At 42.8% G+C, this 20763-nt stretch overlaps 1 protein-coding gene across 2 annotated transcripts in view; it reads left to right on the top strand.

Moving 5' to 3' along the window:
* The window catches only part of ncoa2 (nuclear receptor coactivator 2), a 69924-nt gene that overhangs the window by 40869 nt on the left and 8292 nt on the right, over window positions 1-20763 (top strand). Inside the window, exons 6-19 of one of the 2 annotated variants that reach the window (XM_072688426.1) lie at window positions 1409-1586; window positions 2664-2849; window positions 3831-3932; window positions 4981-5121; window positions 5393-5540; window positions 6885-8103; window positions 12857-13043; window positions 13495-13698; window positions 13918-14145; window positions 15451-15592; window positions 15940-16096; window positions 16298-16597; window positions 17532-17609; window positions 17968-18226. In XM_072688426.1, the coding sequence (XP_072544527.1) occupies window positions 1409-1586; window positions 2664-2849; window positions 3831-3932; window positions 4981-5121; window positions 5393-5540; window positions 6885-8103; window positions 12857-13043; window positions 13495-13698; window positions 13918-14145; window positions 15451-15592; window positions 15940-16096; window positions 16298-16597; window positions 17532-17609; window positions 17968-18226 (3529 nt within the window). Of the gene's footprint in view, window positions 1-1408; window positions 1587-2663; window positions 2850-3830; window positions 3933-4980; window positions 5122-5392; window positions 5541-6884; window positions 8104-12856; window positions 13044-13494; window positions 13699-13917; window positions 14146-15450; window positions 15593-15939; window positions 16097-16297; window positions 16598-17531; window positions 17610-17967; window positions 18437-20763 lie in introns of both variants that reach the window. The other variant, XM_072688418.1, reaches the window with a different exon arrangement.

The following is a 20763-nucleotide window of genomic DNA, read 5'->3' as shown; positions in this document are numbered from 1 at the left end:
AGAGTGGTCACCTTACTGACTTGTGTTTAGTAGAGTCTAAACTTGGAGGTATCTTTGTTTTGTTTTTTTTAGCCTATTCAAACTAGCTGAGGTTATTCTTGGGTAAATAAAAAAAGCACTTTTGTAAGTCATTTTGGATAAGAGTCTGCTAAATGCCTTAAATGTGAATGTACTATACTAATAATGATGATTATGATTAGGAGTGCATTAGGACTGTGTATTAGTGAGCTTTTTTTTTTATTTTCGTCAAGGTCTGTCAGTTTGTGTTGGTGACTTTTATTTTGCTTTGGCCTCTGTCATATAGCGTTTTTTTTTTTTTTTTTTTTTTTTTTGATGGATGAATAGCCTGTCTCTCGCTCCACACCGAAAGTTGATAGTGCAGTCTGTCGTTCTGAAGTTGACTTGGAAGATCTCTCCTTTTCACACTCAGTCCGTGTCCATATAAGACTCCCACACCTCACACTAATAGAACTCTGCTCTCCACTTACACACCAGAGTGATGGAGCTGCAGATGTGTGGTCATGCTCATGGCCCAATGATTACAAACCCTAATGGTGTGTAGTGGCTGTAAACTGTACATTGTATGTGTTGCAGTGGATCACGTGTCCTGAACTGTGGGGGAAGATCTGTAGAGATTACAGATTACCTACAACTGTACATTTTTATTGTAATTAAGATCAGTAATAATAATAATAATAATGTTGATATTGTTGATCCACTCCTAATAAAATAAGTTTAATCTTAGCCTTGTTATTAGTAGGTAATAATAAAAGGGAGAAATTGTTAGTGTAGTATTTGCAGATTTAAAATTGATGAACTGATGCTAATGTTTTAATATTCTAACATTTAAATGAATGATTTAATTACAATTACTCTCTACTCTATCAGTGGTTGATTGTACTGCTTCACAGTTCTGTTAGTCTTCAGTAAAAGACTAGGGAAGTAAAGTGTAAACTATTAAACTGCGGTATACTAAATCACACTAAATCCTAAATCAGAGGGCTGAGCACAGCAGAATGAAACCCAGCGGAGGTGCCGAGTCAGACGCTTACATGCTACTTTTTTCTTTTTCATTTTAGATGCGTTATATAACGGAAAAGATCATAGAGCATCTGGTCTGACCAGTATCTGATCTGCTTTATATTAACAGTCAGTGTTTTAAAGTTACCAGAATCCTGTTCTCTTAAGTAGTATTTCACTCTAATTCTTTTCTTTCTTTTTAACTCATTAAAACCTGTTAGACTGAAGTGTATGAAGTGTTTTTACCAGGACAGTGATCAGATCCATATGTGATATTCTGTTTTCCCTTTTCAGATTAAAATGAGTAAACAGTTTAAAGAAATAAAATGTAAATTAAGCTGACAAGCATGTAAGATTTCTTCTAACTCTCACCCCCTCTCTCTCCCAGGCCCTGGACGGGTTCTTCTTTGTGGTGAATATGGAGGGTAACATAGTGTTTGTGTCGGAGAACGTGTCTCAGTACCTGCGCTATAATCAGGAGGAGCTGATGAACACCAGTGTTTACAGCATTCTGCACGTAGGAGACCACGCAGAGTTCATCAAAAACCTGCTCCCCAAATCGCTGGGTAAGGACCAGAGCTGGACATGCTCCATATTTACACTGTAATAATGTGGGATTGTAAAATCATGCACACACACAGCAGGTTTGTTTTTTTTTTTTTTTTTTTTTTTTTTTAAACTTTCGTTTTCTTTTTCACTCCATATTAATGAACTGTGATATGAAGGCAGGCATCAGATTGAAGATAAATTGATTTATTGTGCAGGTCTAGAACACAAACATTGATTGAGATCAGCTGCTACAGGTTTGTGTTTCAGTTTGCTACGTGTAAACCACTGGCAGTGTTGTAGCGAGTGCCATCAGCCATATCTTTCTGGTGAAGTCTGAACTGATGCGTTTCAGTTTGTGAAGCTGGAAGTGAACAGACTTCTAGACTGGTTCACTCAGATTTACTCCCAAGCTCTCATTTTCATGTGTGGACTTTTGCTGGTGGTGTTTCTCCTCTGTCGGAACTGCAGCAGTAAGATCTAGAGACAAGTTTTAAGTAGTTCTTTGTTGACTTTACCATCAGTCAGAAACTGAACCCCCAATTTACCAATTTTCTCAGTATTATGCCAGGAGTATCACAAGGTAAGAATTATCAGAAAAAGTAATTACCAGTTATAAAAAACAATTACACTTGCATTTGATAAAAATCACATATTGAACCTATGAGGCATCTTACATTTATTTCACTTAAATGTGTACATTTAGTTTTGACTACAAAGTGAAAGCTTTAAGTGCTTGTTCTTGTCCACATAGCTTATTAGTAGCCTACAAACTAAATAGCTAAAAACGATCTGATCATAACAGAAAATAGATTAAATCATATTGAGTGCTTGAAATGAACTTCATTGAGAACAGATGATAACCTACAAAATATTAAGTTTTATCACGGAGGTCATAACAATTTAGTAGTGTGATGAGTAATTTTTGTTACGCATAAATGAATTAATTCATTAACACTGAGATTCATTGCCGTGGACTTTGCCCAAGTGTGATGTCAGTTGTTCAGATCTGATCAGAGCATGGTTAAGTAATAATAGTGCTAGTAATAATGGCAATGATAATGGTAATAATGATGTTATTGTTCTGTCTGTGACAGTAAACGGCGTGCCGTGGACCAGTGAGAATCCTCGAAGGAACAGCCACACCTTTAACTGCCGCATGCTGGTGAACCCCCACAGCGAGCCGGAGGAGGAGGCACAGGAGCAGGAGGCGCAGCAGAAATACGAAACCATGCAGTGTTTTGCCGTTTCTGAGCCAAAGTCTATCAGAGAGGAAGGAGAGGGTAAGCGAAGACCTTCATTGCACGTCAGACTTCACACACCTGAACTTTTTACACTCTATAAAGAAACACACCTTTACTACTAACGTATGTCCTCCGATCTTCTATTTTGTATTTTATAAAGACCCCCTTCCCTCGCTTTCACATGTTTCATTATAGCAAAAAATGCAAAAATGGAGAGAAGACTTTTGTGTGACAGCAATGATATGCTTGATCGAATTCACAATTCATATTAGATTGAGGTTTATTCAGAAATAACTGGGTCTCTTTAGGTCCCCATGGTCACATTGATAAATGAGGAACCCTATGATGCAAAGTCACACTGGATACACATCTACTATACACTATAGCCACTTAAATGTAGTGGCTCTGATTTAAGGGGCGCCTATGCTATAAACTAGTATTGGGAACTGTGGTAACTGGGAACCAGTGTTTGTCATTTTAGTAAAAAAAAACATCGAATCCATTTTTAATTATGTAAGTAATGAAATAAGGGTTCTTTGACACAGCGATTTTAGTGCAATATAGATTCTATCTATATATCTTTTTATTTTATTTTGTTTGTTTTTTTGTTTTGTTTTTTTTTTAGATATGAATGTTCTAGTAACCATCTACAAGTGAGTGTACTTGCACTTGTATGGTGAATCATTTAGGCAGGCATAAACCAGTTATGCATTCAAATGGAGTTGTAATGGTTCTTGTCTTCACTAAAGAACCATTGGAGAACCTTTTTTAGGAGTGTAGAAAACCTCCCTGGTTGTGTAATGTAATTGGAAATATACCCTGATATTGAATTTTATTGAACACTACTTGTTTCAGTACAGCCAGTAAAGACCAGTCATGGCACATGACTCAGTAATCAGCAAGGGACTACCAATCTGGTGGTAGTTGTTTTATGTATGTGCTTCATTTCCAGAAATCAAATGAAACCGCTTTGCTCCTGAAGTCACTGTTTGCCTGTGCTCTCTCTCTCGCATTCTGTAGATCTGCAGTCCTGTCTGATCTGTGTTGCGCGGAGAGTTCCCATGAAAGAGCGCCCGATGCTCTCAACACACGAGAGCTTCACCACACGGCAGGATCTCCAAGGTAACCATGACAACACCCTGTACACTCACTCACACCACACTGAATCATTTCTCAGCTGCGGAAAACCTGCAAGCACCTCCAGTCAATAAAAGAACAGAATGAAAAACTGAATGATGTAAGTTTTGATGCTTCCACTCTCAGCCTGATCAGCTCTATTACTGTCATTTAGACATGGGGTGCAGATTTGGACTGACTAGTGGGGGGGGGGGGGGGTCTACATCAGTAGACTGTAACCTACATGCAGCAATTTATACAAAAAAAAAAACCCAGCGTAACAGAGATGCATTGTTTTCTTGTCTTGTCATCTGTCACTGGAACTCCAGCTCTAATCTACATGTTGGTGTAAAGATATTAGCAACGCTTCAGTAATGACGATTGTGATGTACACCAGCTTAACCCCCCTACAATGATTTCTCTTAAAATGAGGTGCACCTAATAAAGTGTACCAGTGTTTCCATACATGCACTTGATAACTGTTCAGCCTGCTTGTGTGTTTTCCTATTTCAGTGCAGAGCACTGCTCAGGGGTCCATCATTAATCCTTACAAGTCAAAAGTTGTTGCTCTTGCTGCAGCTACCACATGGGGAACTATACAACACTAGGTCGAACAAAGCGTGACTTGCGTGACGAGCTTGATTACTCACTGATAGTTGATGACAAGTCGAGGGCAGGTCTTGCTGTATGCTATGGTATGTGTATGATGTCTGTAAGTTACTCTGATACCGGCGGTGAATGGATCGGTCCTTTGGGTCAGGCTAATTATCCAATACCCGATCTGGCTACTTTTGATAGTATCGGGTCCGATGTAGCAGTGCATCCCTACACTGTATCAAAGTTTTATCAAAACTACAAGGTCCGAACCATGATGTGAACATGTTAGTACGTAATACATTTAAATAAAAGTTAAAGTGTCAAGGTTTTTTGTTTCGGCTAAAAACGTTATTTTCAGATTTACAGTAAGTTGTCAGAGGGGATTCATAAGCTAAGCACATAGATGTGATTTATTTGTTTTTGTGTGACCTTTGCGTGCATGCATGTGTGTACACAGGGAAGATCACCTCTCTGGACACCAGTCTGTTGAGAGCGTCTATGAAGCCGGGCTGGGAGGATTTGGTGCGCAGGTGTATTCAGCGTTTCCACCTGCAGAACGATGGAGACATAAGCTACGCCAAGCGGCACCAGCAGGAAGGTTAGATCTAAAATATAAGTACTTTATTTAAGGTTTGTTTATGGTTTAAGGTTATTAAAAGGTCATTAGATTGCAAATAATGAAAACACAATTATAGCACATACATTAAAGGGAACAGTGGCCTATTTGGCTAAGTGACAAGCTCGTATTCAACTATACTGTTGTTAAAGATCAGATGTTGCTGTCTTCTGAGTTTACTGTGGGTTTTGTGGGCGCTTTGCTGAACGTTTAAGCAGTGTGTTTTTAATAATGTATTTTGTGTTGTGTGCAGTGCTGAGGCACGGTCAGGCCTTCAGTCCCGTTTACCGCTTCTCTCTGTCCGACGGCACCATCGTCTCAGCTCACACTCGCAGTAAACTGGTCCGATCGTCAGCCACCAATGAGCCGCAGCTGTACATGTCCCTGCACATTCTCCAGAGGTATGTTTATACACACTGTGTGTGTGTGTGTGTGTGTGTGTGTGTGTGTGTGTGTGTGTGTGTCTCTCAAAAGCCTTGTATCTCCAAAATAGGAACTTAATGTTAAATGGTAGTTGATGTACAAAGATTATTCATTTAATAATATAATCATAATAATATAGATAGCTGTAGATAGATAGATGGATAGATTGAGAGCTGTAGATAGATAGCTAGAGAGCTATAGATAGATAGGTAGAGTTTATTTATTTACAAGTGGTATAATGTTAATATATGAGATGTTTTGACCCCCCCCCCCCCCCCCCCCCCCAATCATTGAACGTAGTTTCCCCATAAACACTGAAGCCCGTCTCAGTGTGAGGGAGCGTGAAGTGGAACAATAGCAGCAGTGTTTGGAAGGCGTACCATACAAATCTACATTAAACCCGGAGTGTTTCTTAGGGGGGAACGTTCAGCTTTTAAAACACAGCTTTTACAGACAGTGTAACTTCTCCCTCCAGATTACCCTTTCACACTACCAACAAAGGGCTCTTTGTGTGTTAATATCTGCAGTGGTCTCAATCAACATGCTGTGTGTGTAGCTTTAAGCGTTCGACTCTGAAGTTTTCAGATGAGTTGTTTCCTTTAACCCCACTGCGATGCATCAATCTGAAGGCAGTTTATTCAACTGCATTGATTTTAGAATGTGTTTGATTATAATAATTAATCAGTTTTTAATTATTATAATCACTTTTTTTATTTGAATAAAGTGTCTTTCAGTAGACTTTGACCCCGTTAATTAATCAGATGTGGTTTACTAGTGAGACTTGCACAGATTGTTCCAGCCAGTATTTTTATTGCAAACCTATAATATAACCTGTAAAGCACATTTGTCCAGTCAAAATCTGATCTTGTCAAACTGATCCTTGTTAGAAGCACATTTGTGTTGAAGTGAGTTTCTACCAGCTTTGCTCATTGAATTGTCTCCCATTCTTCCTAAAGATCTGCTTCAGGTTTTTCAGGTTGGTTGGCTGGTTCGCTTTCAAAAAGCGTCACAGATTCTTGATAAAAGATTTTGATTTGACCATTGTAGAACCTTTTTTTTTTTTTTTTTTTTAAGCCTCTCCTGTACTGTTTGGTTTTTGTGCTTGGAATCATTGTCCTGCTGAAAGGTTCCTCCCAAGCTTCAGTTAGCAGGAGGTTGTCCAGCCGTGGTTTGCTTCATTCGCCCTTTAGTTTTAACAAGATGCCCAGGCCCCTCTGGCCATCATAATGTCAGAATGGTAGATGAGATATATTGACACATGAACACATGATGTAACCTCAGGTTTGTAACGTTTCCTGTGCTGGTGTCCTTTTTTTTCCCAGGGAGCAGACTGTATGTGGTATGACCCCTGACATGAGTGCTGCCCAATCTATTGGCAAACCCATGAACCCGATGACCTCCATGACCTCTCCCAACGCTGGTTCCTCGCAAGGTCAAGACAGCACCATCAGCAGCAACACCTCCACCTTCCCGTCTCCTGGAGCCCCTAAAGATTCGCCGGCCGTGGGTCCAGTGCAGGGTTACAGATTTGGCTGCCCCGGCACCCTGAGCCACGCTGCACCTATGCAGGGGGCCACACCACAGGGCAGCGGGTACCCATTGAAAATGAACAGCCCGTCTCAGGGTAGCCCTGGCATGCTTTCTCCCAGGCATCGTGCAAGTCCTGGCATAGCGGGGTCTCCTCGTATGCCTCCGCCTCAGTTCTCGCCCGCAAACACCCTCCATTCACCTGTGCCCATGTGCCCCAGCAGTGGCAATGTGGGTGGTGCGCATGGGTACACAAGCAGCTCGCTCAACGCCCTTCAAGCGCTCAGTGAATGCCACAGCATCAGCCTGGGTCCAGCTCTGGGCTCACCAGACAGAAAATTGGCATCGCCAGCTAACCCAGCAGGGGTCAACGCTCACCTCCTGCACAAGCTGGGGGGTTCGGAGTCGTACGCAGAGCAGGCTCAAGTGGAGCACGGCGGAAACGTTCAGGGAGATGGCAGCGAAGAACCAAGAGACGACAAAAGTAACCCCGATTCTGGGGATTTGCAAAACAGGCTAGCTGACAATAAAGGGCACACTAAGCTCCTTCAGCTTCTGACCACTAAAACCGAGCCCATAGACTCCACCTCGCCACCTCCAGTAGGCGGAGAACTTGGATGCAAGGAGCAACCTGGGGGCCCAGGAGTTCAGTCTGGCGCTCCTGGCACCCATGCCACCTCCCTAAAGGAGAAGCACAAGATCCTCCACCGACTCCTCCAAAACAGCACGTCCCCGGTGGACCTGGCCAAGCTCACGGCAGAAGCCACGGGGAAGGAGCTATGCCAGGATGCCTCAGGAGGGGGCGCTAATGTGGCCGAACTAGTCACCAAACAGGAGCCAGTTAGCCCCAAGAAGAAGGACAACGCCCTTCTGCGCTACCTGCTGGACAAAGACGATAACATGTTGAAGGACAAAGGTGTGAAGATGGAACCGGGCGAGATTAAGACGGAAGGCGTTAAAATGGGTGGGGTGAAGTTAGAGAAACCGGACACCGGATACGAGCGAACAGAACAGGTGAGTGGAGATTCTTGTCTTTTGGCCTAATAAAGTGCCGCATGCAAGGATGCAACTATTACTTTGTTGCTAATGGTGATAATTTATTGTGTGTATATACCTTAGCTTATACTGGTGATGTACTACTGCTTTGTGACTTTATCCTCACGTGGAAGAGTGAAGAATGCACAAATTTGTGTTCCTGCAAGTACCTGACTCTAAAACTACGTGCCCTGGCTGAGCATGTGTCCGCACCCATTCTAAACTAAATAAGCTGTTAGATGCCAAACATGTCTTGTGTGATCAAGCATCAATTACTTTTTTTTTTTTTTTTTTTTAATGCCGAACTGCTCCTTTAAGTGTACCTGTCTATCAGATGCCTTTAATGGTGGTACAGCAAAGCCTGATTTTCACTAAATACAAGTATTTCCTGCTGCTTCCACTTTTAGCCTTCATCAGTACTGGCCAGACATCTGGAGATCTCTCTCTGGTGCACGGGTGCACACACACACACATCCCAGATGTGATGGCTAATAGTCTCTCTCACTCTCACTCTCCCCATCTTTGTAAAGTGGAGCAGGGAACAGATTTATTTGGATGGTGGAGACCCAGATTCAGGCGCAAGGCTAACAGCAGGGATATAAATGACTCGGTGGGCTGTAAAGCGAAAGGGAGAATGAGAGAGAGACACTGGGAGAAAATGAGACTCTCTCTCACACTCTCTCTCTCTTTCCTCCAGCACAGGAAGCTGGAGCTGTGGGAAACTGGCAGCCATGTTCAGAAGTGCCGCTGTGACATTTCTAAATAATAATCGTTTCAGTGGCGGCTGACGCTGCCCTCCAGTACTGGCACCGGGGCCCCCATCGAGCCTAATGCGAGCGCACACACACGCCCCAGCAATGTTCATACTGTAGAGGGGCTAAAGAGACAGCGGAACTTCCATCTGGCTCATGGGGGTCTCAGTTGGGGTGGGCAGAGGGGGTTCTGAGGGAAGGTCAGTTCTCAGTGTATGCGGTTCATCTGGTTTGGAATCCCAAAGCTGTTTAAGGAACACCTTACTGACACAAACACCCATTACACACCTCACACAGCGCAAATAATCAACATAGTAATATTTTAGTATTTTGTTTGTGATTAAAGTACATGGAACAATTCCGAAACTGTGCTTCTGGGCCGATTTCTCTATATTTTTTTATAATCCACCCTCAGAGTGTCGCTCGGTGTTCTGCAGAACTGCTCTTAGTGAGTTGGTGTAGTGTCTTCTCTGCTTTGCAGTTCCCAGGAAAAAACCCCTGAATTCCTCTGAAAGTGCCTCCTGAGCGAGCTGCATCACAGGGCCCTCTGCAGGGAAAGGGTGATTAGAGCACAGTAGGACGGCGAGCAGACTGATGAGAGAGATGCTGAGGCACGAACACACACAGACCCACACACAGCATTTAGTGTCTTAAAAGTGCAGATAGCGTTTAGCTTCAGAAAATGAAAATATGGCTAGCTTTTAGCTTTAGGAAAGCGTTTAGACTCAAGTGCAGCTTTCATTAACAAAAGTGCAGCTAGGGTTTAGCGTCACAAACAATAGGGGGTATGCACATGACGTCAGAGGTGGTGAGAGTCACTGTGACCATGCCCACTGAGTGAGTTGCAGCATGTGCATTCAGTGGGAATGCTGCTTGAATGCAAAGAAAGGGAAAGGGCTGTTGTGGGATTTACTGTACAGATTTAACAAGAATTCAGATCTATCCTCTTACAGACTGATAAAAGCTAACAAGGAGCGAAGTAAAGGGATTGCTGCCGAAATTGCCGTTTAACAAAGTCACACTCTAAAAACAGGTTGGATTGGGGGGAGAGATGAGGCTTCATCCTCATAACAGGTCCGACTGCCTTTAACTTGAGCAGACAATCGCTTATTTCATTCCTGGTTCGGCCATATTCCCTAATAAACGCAGCCATGTTGAAGAAGGTTTTGCAACACAGTCCAACTAAAGGGGGCGTGTTCCAGCGGGAACATGACTTCAATGCATACTCTCTATAGTGCAGCTTGCATTTAGCTTCAGAGACAAATCAGAGTATTACTGAAGTCTCTCTCTTACTCTCTCTTTCTCTGCCTCTCTTGCTCTCTCTATGTGAATTATTGATGAGGGAGAAATCAGAGCAGGGTTTGTCATCATGGTCACGCTGCCATGTGTGTGTGATTTATTACAGACTCACTGTATGTCTAGATTTGATTGGGGGGGGTATCAGGTTTCAATAAAATACCATTATTTACGGTTCAGTAAAGCTGAAATCTGTATCTGTAACACACCTGATGGTCCTCATATGCTGTAATACAGATCAGGGGAAGTGGCGGAGTGTTTGAGTTATTTGCACTGTAGATGAGCAGAGTTTAATCAGAGCTAATGTGTGGGTTGGTGCGTGTCTCTTTTGGAGTTTTCAGGTTTCTACAGTAAAATAAAAGTAAATAAACAGTGGGCTGTTTTCACCTGCAGCCCGTCTCCACTTTTAAAGCGGTAGTTCAAACTGTGTAATGGTTGGTGTTTCTGAAGTTCTGCACTGGAGCTACCAAAGCTAACATACTTAACCAGTAATGAAAGATTATTGTGATAAATTACAATGATGCCTGAATCTGGCGAGGTGAGAGGGATATACACAGGAGAGAGAGGGGGAGAGGAATGGAGAATTATTAAGAGAGAGGTTGGGGGTGGGGTGGAGGACAGAGAAATGGAAGTAAAGGCAAAAGAGAGAGTGGAATAGCGAGAGATGGAAATGAGAGGGAGGAGAGAGAGAGAGAGAGAAGTATGCGTTATGAGGTGTGCATTAATAGTTGATGAGTTTGAGCTGCTGAGGCTTCATTAATTTATTGTTCTGTAATAGAGATGTCATGAGTGCTGCCCCCTTGTGGCAGAACCTTGGTATTTCCCATGTTACTACAGGTGCTGTGTGTGCGAGCTTGTTAGTCTTGGGAGGATGTTGCTTTCTATGGCCGCTAATTTTTATTGAGTCAAACATGGCTTTTATTTTTGTTTAAAAAAAGATTCCGAAAGCAACAAATAATAATGTTTGTGATTGACTATGACAGGTAATATATATTCAATTATGATTGATTACAATAAACAATGCCTGTAGTTTAAAGTAGCTGTGATTAATTGTATTTGAGGGAAATCTTTGAACAAAGCCCTTCACCCTCTCTGCTCCCCGGGTGCCGCAGTGATGGCTGCCCACTGCCTTGGGCTCGTGTGCTTACTTTCACTGTGTGTGTCTGTGTGTCTGTGTGTGTTCACTGCACAGATGGGTTAAAGGTGGAGGCCAAATTCCATCCGTGTCCAATCATAATTATGATTGACGAGCATCAAAAATGTGATCAGTTGTGCTTGATGAGCAGCAAAATTTAGTTGTGATGGAAATAATGTGAATGTGAATGATACACCAAATAACGTGACTGACTACAACACATGTGATGTGTTTAATTGCAGTTACTGTAAAAGGTTTTGGATTTCCTCCAGTGTTCTGCTTCGATATGAACACTTTGGAGGAATTGCAAGAAAAACACATTGTGTGCTGTGTGAAGTCAAGCTGTTTTCTGACCTGTGTGTGTGTGTGTGCGCGCTTGTGCTTGTTTCAGATATGTTAACTTCAAAGTGAAATAGCTGATGTCGTGTGTTGGCCTTTAAAATGGTAACTGATCCAGAGCGAATGGAGTAATATTCAGCCTCCTTTAACTCAGTGTGAAGGGTGGCCTAGATTCCTGTGTGTGTGTGTGTGTGTGTGTGTGTGTGTGTGTGTGTGTGTTTCAGCAGGCGAGTGTTAGCTGCATAGTGTGTGTCCTCTCCAGTCAGTGTGGTGGGGAATTAAATCCCAGGTTTTCAGACTCCTGTGCAACATAACTATAGGTTCCACAGAAAGGAAACCAGTTGGTCAGTGAGCTCTGTAGGCTGGCAGGTTTAATGAGCTTTCAGACATGTCCGGTAAAGCCGTAAAGTCAGTTTTCCCCAGGATGCCCAGATTTACCCCAGTTTCTTACAGTTAATCACGATTAATCATGTCAACGAATGTGATTAATCGCAATTAATCCAATTCCTAAACTACACAAATGAATGTGATTAATCGTGACTGACTGCTCTTCATCACGATCAGTAATATGTATTTGTACATTTGTATGGATTACACAACATAATGCACTTAATTGTATCATGCACTTAATGAAGCAAATCATTAATAGTCAGACATCATGCAGATCATATATAATAGAAGGTTGCTCCTTCTGGTGTGGCATTTATGTTCTGAAACCTGTAACGACTACACCATTTAAGGTGAAATGGAAAATGTCAATTATTAAATGCTCTCTACACGACTTGCATCTACGTAATCGCAGTTTATTGGACAATGTTGGCCGTCCCACTTTCTTGAACATCGGTGTGTGAAGCAAAAATTTGGCTCAATCTTGAAATTGTCCGCAACAAACCGATCAGGCATCAAAACAAGCAACGTTCACACAGTTTATACCTTAGAACTCAAAGTAGCCACACTAGAATACATTTACATGACCTCCAGTGGTTGATTGACTGGTCTAAAGACTGATGGTGTATCTAATCTGTGGTCAGCACATGCACACCTCCGCTGTCCTAGTCTGACTAATATAAAGTTGTAAATGTTGTGGCATTAGCGTTCTGACACCGGTCGCGACCACACTATTTTAGGTGGAATTATAAATTCTGATATTAAGTTATCTCTACAAGACTTGCTTATGTTTGTCTAACACTTCATTTCTGTGTGTGTGTAGTCGAGTGAGCTGGACGACATTCTGGATGACCTGCAGAACGCTCAGCCTGGCCTGTTCTCTGAGAACCGGTCTGTTCCTCTGCCCGCTGCAGTGGACAAGCAGTCTATCATCAACGACATCCTGCAGATCACCGGAGAGGGCGGAACCCCGCAACAGCAAAGAGCCATGCACGCCATGGGACAGCAGAGTAAGACACATACATATGTACACACACATATACACATCTCTCTACTGGCTGTTTTGCAGAAGGAATGGCACAGTTCCTTTTAGTCAAATACTTGTGGCAGGGGATGTTTGTTTGCATACGAATTCAAGAAATCAGTTTGCTAAATTTCAATCAATTGTCTAGCTAGCTAGCTAGCTCTCTCTCTCTCCCTCTCTCTCTCTCTCTCTCTCTCTCTCTCTCTCTCTACCTTAGAAAACAACAGCTACACCAGATACATTTGCATAACGCACTCTTATGGCTGATTGACTGGTCTAAAGGCTGATATTGTATCTGAACAGCTCAGTTCTCAGTCTATGGTCTTAGTCTGATGAAAGCAATTAATCCGTAAAACCAGATCGCTTTAATAACTGTAATGTTTTTTTAGCTGTTGCTCTTTAAAGCTGTTATCTACTGTGTGTTTTTGTATATTTAGACTTCAGCGGTCCAAGGCACCCTGGTCGAACCCCTCCTGGACGGAGTGTCTCTCTGGACATGAACATGGCCGCTAAAGGTTCACCGGGTCAGTACCCGCTGATGAGGAACACAAGCCCGTACTCCCTGATGCAGCAGCAGCAGCAGCAGCAGCAAGGCATGTTGGGAAACCAGGGGGTCTTGCCCAACCAGCCCAGCATGACAGGTGATTGGACCTCAGCAGGTAACACCCCTACAGAGTGAAAAAGAAAGACACTCTTAAAATGATTCTCACTCTCTCTCTCTCTCTCTCTCTCTCTCTCTCTCTCTCTCTCTCTCTCTCTCTCTCTCTCTCTCTCTCTCTCTCTCTCTCTCTCTCTCTCTCTCTCTCTCTCTCTCTCTCTCTCTGTCTGTGTGTGTGTGTGTGTCTGTCTGTCGTTCACAGTGATGAGCAGTGCTGGTGGACGTGCAGGCCTGCAGCAGGATGTGTGGGTGTCTCAAGGGTCCGGTGTAGTCAGCAGTTCAGCATCCCCTGCGGTTCCCTCCACTCAGGCTCTCCAGCAGGGGACGCTGCAGGGCCGCATGGCTCAGAACGCCAACGCCAACATGGCCATGAGAGCCAGTGGGCAGCCAGGACCTCGAGCCATGCTGCAGGGTCAGATGATGCCCAATGGTACGCATCATCACAACACACGCACAGAGTCATAATCCTGATGATAATGTGAGCCAGACTGGGGAATTGGCAAATATCTTTAATGCAGTCAGATTTATTATGAGTTATATTAAATTAAATTGCTATTAAAGAGCAGCACTTCGGTGTGAGGGCAAGTTATTTATACTTAGGTTTTGTACATAGCCATTTCTTCAGCTCTTCTACAGCCGTGCATCCTTCTGTAGTGGGTGACGTGCCCTTATTAGGAGCTCTGGGTCTCGGCTGGATTTCTTTCTGACAGAAATTAACTGGGTTTTTAGAAGCTCCTCGCTATCTCACCCTGTGGTAAACACACATTCCGAGCCCCATATGTTTTGTCCTACTTAGATTTCTTCCCCCAATGTCTCTGAAGCCTCTGAGCTACAGGCTCATTAAGGATGTAAAATATGAATGTTGCAACTAAACTAACACTGCTGCACCTCGACTGACAATAAGACTAATCAGAAGATGATGAGATAAGACTTGCCTGTTTTAGTCAATGGTGCTGGAGTAGTAATGGTGTAACATCAATTCAAGATGAAGCAATGTTGCATTAGCTTTTAGCAACTGTACCATACATTGTGTCACCAAATCTATAATTTTGCTCTTTACAAAGGTTTGTAAGTTAAAAATGGTGGGAACCAGAAAAAAATCTCCTCCTCATTTAATCAAGAATATTTCAGCAACAAATCTGCAGACAAACAGCCAAGACATGTTTCGTATCCGACATGTGCAAATTTACAACAAAAAATGCTAGGCTAACGGAGCTAACAGATGCTAGAATCTCAGCACCATAAACCAAACGCCAATAACAATCTTTCAAAAATGCAAACTATAATAAAACTGATTTAGGAAAAAAAGACATGAAGTATCCTGTTCTATTGCAATGGTTACACCAAATTGCTGCCCCAGGGTCTATGCACTCTGTGGACAAAACCACATCGAGATCTTGTTTGTAAAAATCATGTTTTGATAGACAGGTTCAGAGACGAGCATTTTTGGGGGTGTTTTTGTTTTTGTGAGATTGGTGAAAGTCCAGTGTTTGTAAGCAACATTAGCCTAGCATCCCCTATTGTAAATTAAAGATGCACAAATCAGATACTGTCTGTGCCTTGGTTGATGGACTGCATCTGGGCTCATTGATCAGTCATGTTCATTTGATTTTTGGCTTCTTCTCTTTTTGTCAGTTGTTCTTTTTTTTTTTCTTCATCTGGTCTTCTCTTACAGCAGACTTTACATATCTGTATGCATGTCTGTGTCTGTTTCTTTGCCCTCGTTCTCCTCCAGCCCAGTCGAACATGGAAATGGACATGAGCCTGGCAGGCCCCCCGTTTCCCCAGCAACAGCAGCAGGCTCCGCCCAATCAGACGGCTCCATGGCCGGACAGCATGATGCCCATAGAGCAGCTGCCCTTTGGGAACCAGAGCAGGTAAACAGCTTCATTACTGTCACTGCCGCTGCAGCCAGCACACTGCATTACAACTTTCCACTCACTCACACTCCTAGACACATACACACCTGTCGTTTTCAGATTTATTTAGTGTTTGCACTGACACCACACACAAATGTACAAATGAACTGCTGCTGCGTTAGCTGAGTGTGATTACAAAAGCAAGAGATTCTCCAGTTAAACAGTAGTTGATGTGCAGTGCCAGTACTCGTACAGTATCCTTTACTGTAACAAGTTTTTGGTTCATGTGGGTCTGATATCTCAGATTCCTCAGATTTGAAATGTGGGTGCCTTTGTCTTCATTTCTGTGTTTTATTTCCTTTTAGGCCGGTTTACAGTGCCCCTCAGGAGGATGTTCTGGGTCCAGCTGAAGGTCCGGCTGATGAGGGGACGCTGCTTAATCAGCTCTACACTGCGCTGAAAGACTTTGATGGTCTGGAAGAGATTGACCGTGCACTAGGCATTCCTGCATTAGTGGGACAGGTACAGCTCCGGCTACCCGGCACCTGCTTTAAAGGAGCATTTCAGAACTGTTTATCTAGTTTGTCCATCTCTGTCTGACTGCCTCTTTAAGTAAATTGTTGTCAGTCATTCATATAGACAGCCGAGTTTTGTACTCAAAGTTCACATCAGAGCGTTGACTCAGACTTGACTCATGCAACTGACTAATCTGTGTCTTCTCAGAGTGGTCCTGTAGAACCTGATCAGTTCTCTAGTCAGGATCCCAGCCTGCTGATGGATCAGAAGCCTCCCATGTTCGCCCAGCAGCAGTATGGCCCCCAGCAGCCCCACATGGCTCAGGGTGGTTACCCCCCTCTGCAGGACCCCACCGGCTTCCACAACATGGCCGGCCCCTTGGGACAGAGGCCTGGATTCCCCATGATCCGTATGCCGACCAGACCGGGCTTACGACCCACCGGTGTCATCCCAAATCAACCGAATGCACTCAGACTGCAGCTGCAACATCGGCTACAGGCACAGCAGGTACACAGTCGCACACTCGGACTGCAGCTGCAGCGCTCAATTTCTAAAAAGCTTCATATTCGCCAGCGTAGTTTTTGAATATTGCAGTCCACCTTAAATGGCGCAGCTGCAACTGTCTGGTGTATTTGTTCAAAATGAAATTTAAGAAGTGTAAAATAAGAATAAGAAGCCAGTTTTGGGCTTCCAGTATTGTCCTGTGCTGGTCGTTCCTGGATGTTCTAATTCATCATCAGCACTAAGGTACTAAACTACTTGTAGTTTTCTGAGCTGCTTCTTTCTGAGCTGCTTGTTCTTTAATTCTGGAAAGCTATTCTTATTTTTACTACTGCTGGATTACTTCACTGCAGTAGTAACACCTTCCACTGACTGAGGGGATTAGGACACTACATCTGTGATTGCATTGCTTGTCTTTGGAAATCTAATGCTTCGTTAATACAGTGCACTGTGTGGCTAGCTGCCCCCTGCTGTATGTTTATGGAACTGCTGCTTGACCTTGTTTGAGTTTTATTGTCCCAGCTCTGATTTTATGATTCCCGTGTTGACCACACTTTGCCTCTGTTACTACTGAGTGAGTTAATTTATTCTCGGTAGAAAAACACTGCTTTTTAAGCAGTGATGTAATACAGCATGTCCCTACAATCGACTCATTTTAGAGACCAAAGTCCCATTTGTAGCGGAGCAGCATAAAGACATAAATCACTCTGAACTTCTGGAACACTAGAGGCTCCCCACCTGAATACTTTGTAATAAAGTTGCATTTGCTTGAACAGGCTGGATTTAGTGTGTGTGTGTGTGTGTGTGTGTGTGTGTGTGTGTGTGTGTATAAAGGTGCCATGTAGAAGGTTGGGTTCTGCTGGAAGGTTCTGAACGCTGACGGTGCTATTTCCTTATCTTAGGTTGGGATCTTTAATATTTCTCTCGCTCTTTTTCTCAGAATCGTCAGCCCATGATGAATCAGATGAGTGGAGTGTCGAACATGAACCTACCTCTAAGACCTAATGGGCCAAATCAGGTTTGTGAATCAAGAATCAGAAACGGCAAATAAAGACATGACCTGTGTACTTGTCCTAACTATGAACTAAAAAGAGCTTTGAATTAATAAGTGTTGGAGACCTTTTAACCTTTCATCACACATTTAAATATGTAGTAGTAGTAGTACAACTACCCATACCTATCCATACCCACCTATACCCAAGCCCACAACCTACCATACCCATCCATAACTAGTATTACCCACAATCACAAGTCTCAAGCCCACAACCACCCCCATACCCCCTTGTACATATCCACTCCCACCCATACACATGTAGTAGTTGTTAATTAATTGTAGAAAAGTGTTGTGGAAATCAGTTTCTCTCTGTCTCTCTCAGGGGACCATAAACGCTCAGATGTTGGCGCAGCGGCAACGAGAGTTGCTCAGTAATCACCTGCGGCAGCGGCAGCTGGACCAGCAGCGTCTGCAGCACCATCAGCAGCAGCAGCAACAGCAGCGCAGCATGGCCATGCGGAACCCCGGCCTCAACATGCCCCCCAACCTGCCGGCTGGCGCTGCAGGTCTACCCGGGCCGCTGAGTAACCCACGGATCCCTCAAGCCAGTGGCCAGCAGTTCCCCTACACGCCCAGCTACGGTACCGGCCTGGCCTCTCCTCCACCCTCCACCAGCCCCTTCTCCCCTGCGTCTCCCAACCTGCCCGCCCCCCAGCTCCTGCCCCACGCCCCCCTGCATGGCTCCCAGATGACTCTCGCTAACCAGGGCATTCTGGGCAGCGTGGGCGGACAGTTCGGGCCTGTTATGAGCCCCCAAATGCAGCACAGTGCCTTTCAGTTTCCCAGCCCAGGTATACACTGCCTGACCTTTCTGTCTGTGCTTATATACACACACACACACACACTCTCAGGTTATACTTTATTTTAGTCACCAGTAAAAACAGCAGAGCTGATTGCACACACATCTGTGTACAATGATTGAACACTTTTCAAAACGAATTAGCACCGGTTCTGCTTTGAACATGACATCTTGAGACATGAGTCTGTTTAGCCACTGCCTCATTATGACTGTGTGACGAAATTCAGTACTTTCAAGAATTAAGGCCATCCTTCAGCTCCTGTGCATTTAAAACCACCTCCTGAAGCTGTCCGGCAGCTGGCTGTGTCTGCCATGTTCACACTGAGCCTTTTTGCCACAATGTTTTACTAGTCATGCAGATCAGACCACCTGCCCACATATTCTCTTTACACTCTCACACTTACACGCACAACAGCACTACAGCCTTATCAGAAAGATCCCAGCTCATGATGAGGAATCAGGAATCAATCAGCCGCTAATTAACGATGGGCACAGCAAATAGGACAGAATCAGTGGGATTTATGCTAATTGGAACTGATCTGGTTGATCAGTTCAAACTAATCCAGCTTTTGCGAAGTTCACTTCTAAACTGATAAACAGTACCACAATCAAGTTATTAATAATTAATAAAAATTACAAACTGCAGTGCACACTCTTAAAAATGAACGGCCTTTATAAAGATTTATGGATGATTTTAGTTACTAATGGTAGTAGAATTTGGAGTGGAGAGTAGAGTTATCAGAATTATCATTATAATTTTCTCTGTTTTAGTTTGTTTCTTGGATATTAGATTCTGTCTTTTTTTTTTTTTTTTTAGTCATTAACAAAAATATAGTGTTTTATACTCACTGTATAAAGCATGTCACTGTTAATGAGATACAGGCATATATTTATACATATATCAAATCTATTTAGTTTTATATTTTTCTTGTCAGCACTGTAAATATGAAAACAGAAATACATATAAAACCCTATATATATTTATAAATTTTAGCTCAGCTATAGATAATTAGTCCTTTAAAAACTGTTTGGTGTTAAACAGGTTAGCCCACTAGAGGGCAGCAGCACCTAAAAAACTGTACTGTTATGTGCTTTCTTGCAAACTAAAGGGGTTCTTCAAGGGTTCTTTATAAAAGCAGATATATAGAACCATGCCAATTCAAAGAACAATGTGAGTGCTTCAATGGTTCTTCTCTGTGGTATTAAAAAAAAACCCACAAAAATATTGTAGATGGTTGTTTATTAGAACCTTTAGTTTTTCGTTATAGCTCCAAAAAGTGTTCTTCTATTGCTGCACGTCAAAGAACCATTTAGTACCAAATCAAACCCTTTTAACTTGGTACTGAATGACAGACTTGATTGTACGCAATGTCCAAATGTTTGTGTACACCCTTTTTCCAATAAGTGTATTATGCAAGCATTATGTGCAAATGCATAAGCACACATAGCTTGTCTAACCCCTGTGGAGAAATATCGCCAATAGGGCAGGAGTGTCTGGTGCAGATAATGCCATTGACTTTGTGAATGAGCAGGGTTGTCCCAATACTTTTGTCCATGGAGTGTATAATTATTTAATATATATCTAATGTCTAATATATTATTTAATATATTAGATATGAGGACAGATTTAGTTTTTAGTAATGTAGTCTATAAGTAGGCTGGTAGTGGTGCACACACCAATATACTTGGCTAATTGTCCTTCAGTATGAATAATGTGGAAGATTTATATGGGTATTTTTTTACATTCATATCAGTGTATAATGGCCAATTCTGTGTTTGTGTGTGCTGTGTTGCTGTCAGTGTTTGTGCTGCTGATTGGCTGACCGTGTCAAGTGAAAGCTGTGCTGCTGATTTCTAAAGCAATCATACAGTGCCCTGCCCCTTGCTGCCCCGCCCCGTTCGCCACTTTCCAATAACTGCTCATTAGTACTGACCTAGTGCTAATGCTGACTCTACCCTGCATGCTACCCTCTGGCCTTTATCCTGACCTTCTGCATCCTTTTAATAGCTTCTCTATTACCCTTCATAACTTGTGCTTTTGTGATTATGCTAGGAATAAACAGGTGTTTTTTTGTCATTTAAAAAAAGTATAACTGCTTTAATCATTGGCTAATCTAAAGAAAGGTATTTTTAATTGTGCAGTGAGTACGTTTCATTGTTTTTGTGAGTGCGTGTATGTGGTGAAATGATGATAATAATAAGGGCTGTCAAATAATTTCAAAATCATGATTAGTGTAATTAATTTCTACAGTTATTCATTATTATTGACCTCATGTAACCATTTGTGATTAATCCCATGCTTTTCTGTAATTAAGCAGG

Source organism: Salminus brasiliensis, chromosome 1 (assembly GCF_030463535.1).
Source record: "Salminus brasiliensis chromosome 1, fSalBra1.hap2, whole genome shotgun sequence".
In the NCBI taxonomy this organism is placed as follows: domain Eukaryota; kingdom Metazoa; phylum Chordata; class Actinopteri; order Characiformes; family Bryconidae; genus Salminus; species Salminus brasiliensis.
Note: the sequence above shows the minus strand (reverse complement) of the source record. Positions and strands in the feature narration are given on the sequence as shown.